Source organism: Henckelia pumila, chromosome 4, assembly GCF_033568475.1.
Source record: "Henckelia pumila isolate YLH828 chromosome 4, ASM3356847v2, whole genome shotgun sequence".
Lineage (NCBI taxonomy): Eukaryota > Viridiplantae > Streptophyta > Magnoliopsida > Lamiales > Gesneriaceae > Henckelia > Henckelia pumila.
This window is the reverse complement of record NC_133123.1, coordinates 3,546,564-3,558,803: the sequence shown is the minus strand read 5'-3', so window position 1 is coordinate 3,558,803 and position 12,240 is coordinate 3,546,564. Positions and strand designations below refer to the sequence as shown.

General features: G+C 31.0%; 2 protein-coding genes across 2 annotated transcripts; one reads left to right on the top strand and one right to left on the bottom strand.

Moving 5' to 3' along the window:
* Positions 1-1,503: 1,503 nt before the first annotated feature.
* On the bottom strand, positions 1,504-3,468 carry LOC140864573 (small ubiquitin-related modifier 1-like). Its single transcript, XM_073268837.1, has 3 exons — positions 3,136-3,468; positions 2,418-2,567; positions 1,504-1,741 (listed from the first exon to the last, which is right to left on the bottom strand). The coding sequence occupies exons 1-3, from the start codon at positions 3,205-3,207 to the stop codon at positions 1,670-1,672; spliced, it is 294 nt and encodes a 97-aa protein (XP_073124938.1). The 5' UTR covers positions 3,208-3,468; the 3' UTR covers positions 1,504-1,669.
* A 4,198-nt stretch (positions 3,469-7,666) lies between these two features.
* LOC140866730 (glucan endo-1,3-beta-glucosidase 14-like) lies at positions 7,667-8,897 on the top strand. Its single transcript, XM_073271768.1, has one exon. The coding sequence runs from the start codon at positions 7,680-7,682 to the stop codon at positions 8,811-8,813; it is 1,134 nt and encodes a 377-aa protein (XP_073127869.1). The 5' UTR covers positions 7,667-7,679; the 3' UTR covers positions 8,814-8,897.
* Positions 8,898-12,240: the final 3,343 nt, after the last annotated feature.

The window sequence follows — 12,240 nt, the reverse complement described above, 5'->3', positions numbered from 1 at the left end:
AGCTAACTGGAAAAGGAAAAACCAGATTTATTTGGCCTTTCATACTAAGGCTTATGTGGAAATTTCTAGTGGGCAGATACCTATATGTATATTCGTTTAACATAGCAAATAAGGCCATCTATGGGTGAAAATGGTAAGATTTTATTTATGTATTGTGTCCATACCAAATATCAGAAGTCGAGTTTGAAGATCGCGATTCACAAAGTGAATTTTTTTTGAAATTTGATTTGATTTGTACTTTATTGTGTTTGGACTTCATTAGATTTTTTTTTTCTGCAACATATTTTGTTTTTGATGATTGAGATGTGAGATGAACGTCATTTAATATTACTTAGGTAATCTTCAACGTTAACCATTAATGGCACTTTAAAATAGTTGGAAAAAAAAAATGCAAATGATAGACACTCAGAAAGAAAGTCTACCTGAATTTCTTCAGTATGGGCATAATGGTAATCGTCAGAATCATAGGTTGAACCAAAACGTAAGTGAGGGATTCTTGCGTTGCAATAATGAAAACGAAAGTGTGTTGCTAGGAGTTAATTTTCATTTTTTTTAAGATTTAAATGATACTTTTTCACTTTTGTACGTAGAATGCATGAATTAACAAGGTGTCTTGGCAATAGAACGAACCTATAATCGTTACCTTACCCTTCGATAAGGAAGGAATAAACTTTCCAGTCACTTCTTTATTATTACAAGTGGCAATTGATGTAATAATTGAATTATTGGAATTATGGAGGTAATTAGTTTTGGATTCATCTTTATAACCCTAGGAATTCATTCTCGAGCGGTATGAGCTTAATTAGTCCACAAATCGACAAACTGGCTTCGAAAAAAAAAAACATTAAAAAAAATACATCAATATGTAGTGAAGTTTGATCGTGACAGACATGAAATTAACTAACTGGGCCATTTTGAATTGGTGGGTCTTCGAGTTGGACTCGGACTCTTAATAAAGCTGGGTCTACAATAATTCTATCGACCGACTTTACACCACTCGATTGGTTGGGTCGGCCTAACAAGACAATGTTCACCCCCACCTCAGATCTCATGGCTTCTTTATTAAATTAATTTATTGTCATCTTAAAAAAAAAACATTGACAGCAAATCTTATAATTTACTTTACATCAACTTTCATCCTCTCTCAAAATAATAATACTAAATAAAAGAAACCAACTCCCTTTATTACTATTATTATTTTTGTTTAATCTCTGTAATAACTCCACCATTATCATGCTGATTAGTAAAACTCAGGATGTTATCCGCTGAATTTACTAAATCATCATAGGATGTGATGAAACAAACCACACAATATTAAAAGACAACAAAAACCATAGCCGAACTTGAGCCCATGGCAAATATTTTCCAAGGAACTAACTTCAGTTTCAGCTATATCATTCCTCTGTTTCTTTCTATTTAATATACTCCAGAACAAGTAGCCACCCATCAAAAAACAGGAACAAAATCAAGCCAATGAAAACGAGTGACACGCGCACAAGAATATAGGACACTGCTAATACTGTGTTTGATAAAAGAAGAAGAGTTAGCAAATGTAATACTTTCAAGTTAGATTCATACAAACCCAATATACTGCAGCAAAGCAATCTAAACTGTGCTTCAAAGAGTCGAACAAACCGACTTGTATTAATTTCAAGTCATTCCATTATCATCACAGATAGGCAATGGAGCCTCCAGTCTGGTGCAGCATTGCATCTATTTCATCACCATCCTCCATTTCCAGCTGTAAAGACATAGTTTAAATAATAAGATCACCTTCAGTCCATTGCACGCTATTTTAGAGAGGATCGGATTTGAAATAAAATAGCACGATTTCTGGGGCAAATGGTGTTCACCAAATTTGAGAAAAACGCAAAAAATATATATATAACCCCCGACATGAAATTATCTTCTAATACCCCAATTTAGGTCAAACAAAAAATTAATCTCCAACTCATATGTTTCAGATTTTGCTTTTACCACGAGTTAAAGAAACAAAAAAAAATTGCTTTTAACATTGTCAAAACATTCCTTACCTTAACTTTACAACAAGTATTTTATCTCTCTAACATCAATTTATAAGTTTATAATTAAATCAATATATTTAACTTAAGAAAATAATTCAATGTATTTAATTTAATAATTGATTTTCTACTTTATATCCATTACATACTATCTAGATATAATTAATTGATAAATTTTTTTATTTAAATCATTTTAAAACTTTATAATAACCATGCAGAATAAAGATATAAGGAAAAATTGAGTATTGGGGTAATGAACAGTGTTGTGTCATGGCCATCCTATGGGTGAGGATGGTGCCCCTGTGAAATTCAAAACCCAGAGCCAAAATAGCTACAGGCAGTGGGTTGGAGATGCTCTAAACATAGATAATTCAGAAAATGAGAGAGATATGAGACCTCATCTGGAGTTTGTTCCCCCCGGAGACGACGCCCATCAAACAGAAAAGCAATAGAATTGAAATCCACAGATTGTCGGTCACAATAGGCATTCATAAGCTTCTTTAGCTGAGTATTCTTCTTAATCCTGAAAAATACTTCGTTTCCATCCTACAAAAAGTCACAAAGAAACACAATGGTCAGAAAAAGTGTTTTTCATATGGGTTATTTAAATTTTCAACTACAAGCGGTTCATGTAATCGTTTTCATTTTGCAGAATACTACCAGGCAGAGCTTACTGGGACCAGAAAGAAACTAAAGGCATATACTACCATCAATCAATGACTCACAAATTTGGTAGATCAGTAACCATTATCATAGCAAAAGGGAATTCGATGCTAACATATACATGTACTTTGGGCTTTGAATGGAAAAAATATATATCATGATAATTGATCATTCTAAAGTCAACAAGATAAGCTAATAAAGCATGAAACTCCCAGAATTGGGGAAAAATTCAATCAATCCAAATATCTGAAATGCAACAACGCATAAATCATTCAACATCCATCCATCGCCGTTGAATTTAAATTGATAAGAGGCTAAATCATCACAATAGCACACGCAAATAGAATAAAACGGGAAAATGACAAACTAGAAACTCAGCAGCAGCCATAATTCGAGAACCTACAAGCAAAACATCAACTAAAAAAAAAAAACCAAAGTGAGAAAGCGAAACCTGGCCTTTGACTTTGAGATTGATGTGTCCCGCGGGATCAGTGGGCTTCTTCTCATCTTCTACGCTTGACATTATTCGATTAATACTTCTTCTTCTTCTTGAAAACAGGGGTGGGGTTTAAGCTTTCACACTCCTATGTTTTTAGGCCAGCCTCCTCTCTTATTTGGGCTCAGTTCAATGAAAAAGATCGGAATCGATCAAGGATAGCGTGGGGATATGAAATCGACGATTCAGATGCTTCCATGTGAAATCGACGGTCAATATTCCGATTCCTTCGGTGTGAAACGACGTCGTCGCCGTGAAACAATGGGCCTCGATAAATATGCCGCGTAATTTGTAAGCCAAGTACCAAATGGAGTGGATTGATGGGAACTAGGTTTCAAACGAGTTAAGCTATTCAGGAGTGGTTTGAAAGTGATTCTGTTAAATTCGATTTGAGTTTGGTTTGATTCAGTATGTACGTGTATACATATTAAAACGGGCTGGCAGGACGGGCCAGCCCATAACCCGCCGTAACCCGCCATTAGGCGGGTAGGGCTTGGAATTTTCCAACCCAACCCAATCTACTTTGGGCCACGAATCAAACAGGCTAACCCGCCAAAATATTAAAAAAATAAAAAAAATTCAAAAATTCCAAAAAATAAATTATTATTTAATATTGAAAAAAGTATATTAACAATGTTACACAATAAAAAATATAAAATGTCATAATTGAATAAAGAATATAAATTTTTGATGTTAAATGTTATATTTTGAATAAAAAAATATATTTTTAAATAACATTAATAATATAAATATATATTTAATCATTAAAAAATCGTAACGTAAGATATTAATAATATTACAAATATTAGTTTTAAAAATTTAAAACCACATTTTTAATAATAAGTGTTTTTATGTCTATAATTTTAAAAAATAAAATTTTATTTTTTTAAAAAAAATTTGCCCAATTTCTAATCATCAACAGAAACAACTACACATGGAATTCTACAAGGTATTGGGAGTGAGCAATGGGCTGATTTTGTGTTGGTGTTCCATGTACAACTCGAGAGATCATAAATACAATTGTTCATACCCGATTGTATGCAATCCTGTGACGAAGCAGTATGTTATCCTTCCCCCATGCATTAGCTTTACTTCATACAAAACGAAATCTTGATGTCTACTGTCTACCCGACTTTTCAAGGCAACCAGCAAAAGGCCTAAACCGCAGCAAAATCCAGAAGTCCCTTATCAAGAACAAATGGGAAAAAGGAAATAATTAGCTGACCATGGCGGCAAATTAACTGATCATAGAAAGTGGAGACATATTTCTGATCAACGCGACAGAAGAGGGGTGACGAGTTGCGGTACCGAGCCAACCTCAATTGATTCGTTGTTATGTAACGACCCACGTCCTTTCACCGCATCCCACTCCAGCCTATAGCATGGGCTCGGACCGCATGGTTCGACGAACATCGCACTCATGACCTTCCCACTTCTGACAGTGAGTTTTTGGCCCTCTCCAACACTTGAGTGGGGAGGTCATGAGTGCGATGTCCGTCGAACCATAGCTCATACTATAGGCTGGGGAGAAATGCGGTGGAAGGACGTGAGTCGTTACATTTCACTCACACCTCCACATTGTGTGTAAGAAATGGAGCGCTACGTAGCAGATGGTGAAGGTAAAGATTGCGGCCGAGTGAAAAAATCACTTGGCGGAAAGAAACCGACGATAAGTAAGGATAAGGGAAGAAGATTTTGTGATGATCCTATTTGACATTATATTCCCAACAAGAACGCCTACATAGTGAAGAGTACAATTCAACTCTGTTACGATAAAAAGTAATTTCATTAGACATATGATCCATTGTAATAGCATAAAATTCTTTGAATATGGAGATGTACGTACAACTCTTACCCTAGCTCGATCCAATCTAAAATATCCGATATATACTCCAACATAACGAAAGGAAAAGGACACATTCTTAAAATTAAAATATTTATATACGTACGATTGATCAACGGATATTACAATGTTGTTAGTGGTGATTATTGCTGCATTAATCAATAACGTTCATGTATCAAAAACCTAATTAACAAGTCACATGGGATTTTGAATCCATCATGGAATGTCAAAATTTGAGAAAATATGAGCCACGAGTTTGATTTACATTGAATGTTAGAACTCCAAGTTATTATTGTTGATGTGGGTTATATCATCATATCGAAAAGGGAGATAATTTTTGGCTAGCTACTACCTAATTATTTAATGCGTGCATTCCTTTGTTTGGTAATTAGATTAGAATATTGGGTATGAATCCAGGCTGCAATTGTTGATTGTGCCCACAATGATTCTCCTTAATTAATCGAAGTACATTAATTAGTTTTAAATTTATATACTTTGTTATTTTAAAAAAATTATCAGCTCATACGGATCCCTTTTGGCTAATTTAGAAAAAGCACAAACCAATTAACCAAAGGTTTACGATACCACAATTCTATTGCTCTAGCCAAAAGATTACGTTTGTATCTATTGCTCTATTTATAATTTTTTTAGGAAGGTCTAGCGGATTAGATCTTGTGTTGGCAAAGGCACAAATAATTAAATTGTACTTATTACTCATTAACAACTTATATTTGTCTTATTTTTTATAGCATTTTTATAGGGAAAATAAGTTTTTTGGTCCAATAACTTTACCCTTTTTGGATTTTGGTCCATTAACTTTTTCGATTGGGTTTTGGTACACTAACTTTGCATTTTCAGTGTTATTTGGTCTAACTGCATACGTGTCAGCTTCTGATTGGTCCACGTCATCATTTTAGACCAATCAAAAGTTGACACGTATGCAGTTGGACCAAAAACACTGAAAATGCAAAGTTAGTTTACCAAAACCCACATCGAAAAAGTTAATGGACCAAAACCAAAACATAGATAAGTTAATGAACCAAAAAAATTATTTTCCCCATTTTTATACTTCAAAAAGTGTTAATACACTCAAATTCATATTTTTAGACAAATATACCCTTGCATATATTTTTCTTAAATTATGAATCTTGATTGTCTAAAAACATCTAAATATAAAATCTTTCTACATTAAATTTTATTTTAAATTCAAATAAAATTTTAATATTTTAAGAAATTTCCATTTTCTTATAACATAAAATAAAATATTTTTTATTATACACAAAAAAAATATAAAATAACAAAAAAAATTATACGGGTACACATATTTTTTTTTACTTTTTTATTCAAGATATATAAAAATACCAAAATTTTGCTCATCTAACATAAAAATTAAAAATAGTTTCAAAAAAAACATAAAAATTAAAAATATATATTTACATTAAATTTTAATTCATAGAATAAATTTTTCTTCAAAAAAAATAAATTTATTAATTTTTATAATTCTCAATTAAATTATTTATTTAACAAGTTTAAATATATAAATATCGATTGTTTTTCCATCTAAATAAAATTTATTCATGTTCAAACAATTTTTTAGAATTAATTGTTTCTTACAAAAATTTTAATTCCAATAATGAAAATAGAAAAGCTGAATATTAAAAATGTGTAAAATATAAAGATCATTTTGAAAAAAATGATATATTTGACATATTTAAATTTGTAAATAATTATAATCAGTTTAAATTAAAAAAATAAGAGATATGTTTAAAAAACCGAATGATTTATATCAATTTACCAACAAAAATATAAAATTTAATTGGTCAAATTAAATAAAATTTATATGGCATATGATGATCAAATATATCTTTGTTAAAAATATAATTAATAGAAAATTTAAAAATCAAGATACATTAATTTTTTTAGAAAAATTTATTCTAAGATTTTAAATAGTATAATTTAGATATACGTGGTTTATTATCAAATTAAATTAGAAAAATTTTGGGAGATCAAAATTTACACATCACATACTTTTATATATTTTAAATAAAAAAATGATGCAATATTTTATGTTTCCCGATATAATTTTTTTGTTATTTTATTTTTATATTTTATTTTTTATAAAAAAATATTTCATTTGTATATTATAAAAAACTTGGCAATTTTTTAAAATATTAAATGCTATTGTTTTAAAATAAAATTTTAATCGTCAACATAGTTTTTGTTAAATAGTCAAGATTTCATGATTTTAAAAAAATATATATATGTAATTTAAATAAAGTATATGTGAAAACAAATTTGTCTAACAGTTGATTGATTGTTTGAGATAGAACACGTTTTGGAGCATAAATAACATTTCAGAATTTCTGATTATTTATTTTTTGGGGTTGATATTTAAATTTCATTTTGTGTTATTTACACTTCATTTCATGTGTAAATATGTGTTCATTTACTCACAAGTGGAGTACAAATAACACAAAATATAATTATTGAATTTTTAGTAAAATTTGAAAAACAGTTTTTGCAATGTACCCACCATTTTACCACGAACTCCACTCAAATCTTATTCCTTGCACGCAAATATTTTCCCCTATATATGTATCTCTCCGAACTTGGATGACTGAAACTCACTCTGTTCCACTCTTCCAAAATAAGAACAATGGAATCCTCCCGTCACTTGTACCATTTTCTCGGCGTGTTCCTCTTCATTTTCTCCTCTCTGCAAAACTCTGTCTGCGAATCCGGCGCCTTAGGAATCAACTACGGCCGCGTCGCCGACAACCTCCCATCGCCACCTCAGGTGGTACAGCTCCTCAATACCCAAGGCATCACCAAAGTCAAGCTCTACGATGCCGATTCCACCGTTCTCTCGGCTCTCTCCGGCTCTGGGATAGCTGTCACCGTGGCGCTTCCGAACGAGCAGCTTTCCTCCGCCGCCGCCGCCGACCAATCTTTCACCGATACGTGGGTTCAATCAAACATACTTCCTTACCACCCCAGTACCCTCTTCGAAGCCATAGCCGTGGGCAACGAAGTTTTCGTGGATCCTAAAAACACTACAGGTTTTCTCTTGGCCGCCATGAAAAACGTCTACGCATCCTTGCTCAAGTACGAACTAGCTTCCTCCATTAAAGTGACTTCCCCGATCGCCCTCTCCGCCCTCCAAGCATCCTACCCTCCATCCTCCGGCGCTTTCATATCAGACCTCGTCGAACCGGTCATCAAACCGATGCTGAATTTCTTGAAACAGACCGGTTCGTATCTAATGGTGAATGCTTACCCATTTTTCGCGTATACCGAGAACACTGAAACCATCTCTTTAGATTACGCTCTGTTCGGGGACTACCCTGGATTGGTAGACCCAAATAATGGGTTGGTTTATAAAAACTTGTTCGAAGCCCAGATCGACTCTGTTTTTGCAGCAATGAATGCTGTGGGATTCAGCGATGTCAAAGTAGTGATTTCTGAAACAGGGTGGCCATCCAAGGGTGACGAGCACGAAATCGGCGCGAGTGAGGCCAATGCGGCTGCGTATAACGGAAACTTGGTGCGCAGAGTGCTCACCGGCGGTGGAACTCCCTTGAAGCCCGACGAGCCTCTCCAAGTTTATATATTTGCTCTGTTCAACGAAAACCAGAAGCCCGGGCGCACGTCGGAACGAAATTTCGGGCTCTTTTATCCGGATGGACGGAAGGTCTATGACATTCCTCTCACGGCTGACAATATCAAAGGGCAGGCACTGCCGCCGAGCACCGGCGGGGACGATGCAGGGGATTTTTCCTCCGGGGATTAATGGAGTTCAGCTCCTTATATGTTCACTTGATTATCAAACTTAAACTGATATATATATTTCTGTAAAATTTAATCATATACTACATGGTTGCTAATATTTTTATAAAAATATTTTGTATATGTATACTATTATATAAAAGTTGAGATCTATTGAAAAACTGTTTTAGTTCGTTTGATGATATCAATACAAATTTATAATTTTAATCTTGAAACAAACAATATACTTCATATAAATTATTGAGTAAAATGGTAAAAACTCACGGTTATATTTTCCACTCTCATGATTAAAAAAACACTCACTATTTATGTGTTGCTAAAAGTAAAGATTCATTTCAGTTAAAGAATTTCATTGCAATTTTGTTTAATATCAACATATTATTTTTAAATTATTAAAATTTCGTATTTATTATAATTTTAACTAGATATTAAATTATTTACGTACACGCATACATGCTAGTAAATATAATTTAGAGGACGTGTGGTTACAAAAGTAAACTAAAAAACTTCTTTCTTTTTAAATAATGGATTTTTTAAAAAAAATATGAAGTGTTTGGTTAAAAATTCTTTAAAAAATACATTTTTAAAAACTATAATTTCTGGTTTTTTTTGCTTTCTCTTCTACTTCTACTTAATTTAAAATTTTAAGTACTAAGTATTTTCAAAATTCATCCAAACGCAAAAAATGATTTTTTTTAAAATAAAAAAATAATTTAAAAAATTGAGTTTATGTAAGCATTTTTTTAAAATTAAATTTTAGTTTATTTATCCACACTTATCGTTACTTTGCTATGAATATTTATAATTTAGATTTAATTGTACTGTAGGGACTAAATTGGATGGAAAATTTCCACATAAAAACAAATTTTTTTTTTTTTGTGCTTGTGTATTGTGGAATAAAATAATAATCACATAATAGTAAATATTCACTTGGTCAAGAACAAAAGTATAACAGATAATTTATGTCCAGCTCTTCTACATCTTATATATTCGACGCTCAACTTTTTGATATGTTATATTTTTTATAGACGTATGAACGGTTTATTTATGGGAAGCAAGTGCGTCATGATCAAGCTCAAGCAAGTATAAAATATAAACCAAGTTTAAACATGAAAATTAGTTTTTATTTTCGATATAATTTTAATTATATTAATTTAATTAATAAAGTAAATAACATATAAACTAAGATTTTAAGAATAAATACATAGATTTTCAAATTAAAAAAAAATGTAAGTATCAGAATAATAAATTATCTTGATGAAAATAAAATATAAGAAGTGTAAGAAGTAAATGTAACTTGATGCATTAAAATTATTTTTTTATTTATAAAACGATTTTTATGTCAGGAAAGATTCAATATAAAATTTTCATTTGTCAAAAATTCAAAATCTTACGAAAACTCAAGATAGAATTATAAAATCTTACGTATATCACTGATATAAATATCGATTTACGTAGCATTATACTACCTAAATTTGATGTAAATTATTGACTTTTAAAAATGAAAACTGTATAAACACGACGAGTTTCATCTAAAAATTCTCGAAAACACTGTCTAATTATAATATAATATAATTGATTAAATGTAGGAAAAAATTCTTACCTTAACTCATATATATCGTGTAAATGTCGCATTAAAAATAAAAAAATGGATGTTCCATGAACATGAATTTTGTTCTTACCGTTTGAAAACATAAAATTAAATATTTGCAACGTGTTTTTTTTGCAACTTGTAGATAACTCCCTAAATCAAACATAACTTTCAATTTACTTCCTATATTTGTATTTCCGAAAATGTCCTTGTCGTTATTTTAATCATTATTATTTCTTGAATTATCAAATGTGGAATCGGATTCAAAATCTGATTCACTTGATTCATCAAGATAATAAATATTTTCATCATCGGATGAAAATTCAATTGTTTCTACGGGATAGAATCCAATAGTATATATTTCTTCAAAAAGTTTAATTTTATTTTTCTTTTCGTTTCGTTTTGGACATTCATTCGCATAATGTCCTTCTTCGTTGCACAACCAACATGTGCAATTCTTTCCTTTATCCTTTGGGCAAGGTGGTTTTTTGTTATCAAACTTTTTATAAAATTTTCTTTTATAAGGTTTTCTGAAGAAATTCTTTTTAAATTTCTTTTTCTTATAGGGAATAAATTTCTTGTTAAAATATTTATAAGGTTTATTAAATTTATTCTGTTTCTGTCGTTTTAAATATTTGTGTGACATGTTTGTTTTGCAACCGTATTCTTTTACTGTGAATTCCATTTTGTCACAACAAATTTTATTGTTTTGTTTGTAGGATTTAGAGATTCTTTTATTTAGTGTTACTTCATGACATTTCTTTGTTATTATGTCTTTGATGAATTTAATAGCTCCTCCTAAAGTTTTAGCATAAGGACTAGTTAAGAATTCATCTTTACTGTGTATAGGTATATTAGGTATCTTATTAAAGATACTTAGTTTATAATGTTCCTTTTTATCAGCATCTATTAATTGATAATAGTTTGTTTCATAATCACAAATAAATTCTTCTAAGTAACATAAATTGCATAATTTAATATTATCTAATATAAAGATTGCTCTATTTTGTTCTATATTCTTAGCTACCAAATTAGCATCATTATTAGAAACTCCTAAAAATTCTTGGTACAAGGCATCAACAAATAGTTCGAAATATCGATGTCCTGTCATTCTTTGTGGTAGATTAGTAATTACTAGGTTTTCAGCCCAAGTTCTTACTGCTCCTACCAGTGTCATTTTTATCATCCCATGAGTTAAAACTTGAATATTCTCACTTTTGTCTAATAATGTTGTTAATTGAATTTGTACTGATAGTTCATTTGCCTAATGATCTATCTTTGATTTTCTTTCTTTGAACATCCTAAATCTAAGATATTTTGTTTCACAAATCCTGATGTTTTTGATTCTCTAAGAATATCTCTAACATCTTTATAAGATCCAGAGTATTGGTCTCTGTTATATTTAAATTCTTCATCATCTCTTCCACCACTACGTTCTACATTCGTTCGTAGATTTAATCGTGGTCTATAATCATCTTCAGATTCTGATTCTGAAATATCCATATCTCTGTATTGTTCCGAGTCCTGATGTGAATGATATAATTCTGAATGATATAATTCTTCTGTATTTACTCCTATTTATTCAAAATCAGATGAGTCGGTTTCACTAAACATTTCCATACTTATGTTTGCCATAACTAAGGAGATTTCTATACCATGATTCAATTTTGAATGGTGGTTCTTCTTCCATTTTTCTTTTCCCTTTATGTATTGGAAGAACTTCCTTAAGATAGTTTAATATTTCATTACTATGTCTTTTTTGTTCAATTATTAATCTAGTCGTTGCTAAATCAATATATTCTTTGAAATTCTTCTCTAATTCTTGTATTGATAGATTGAT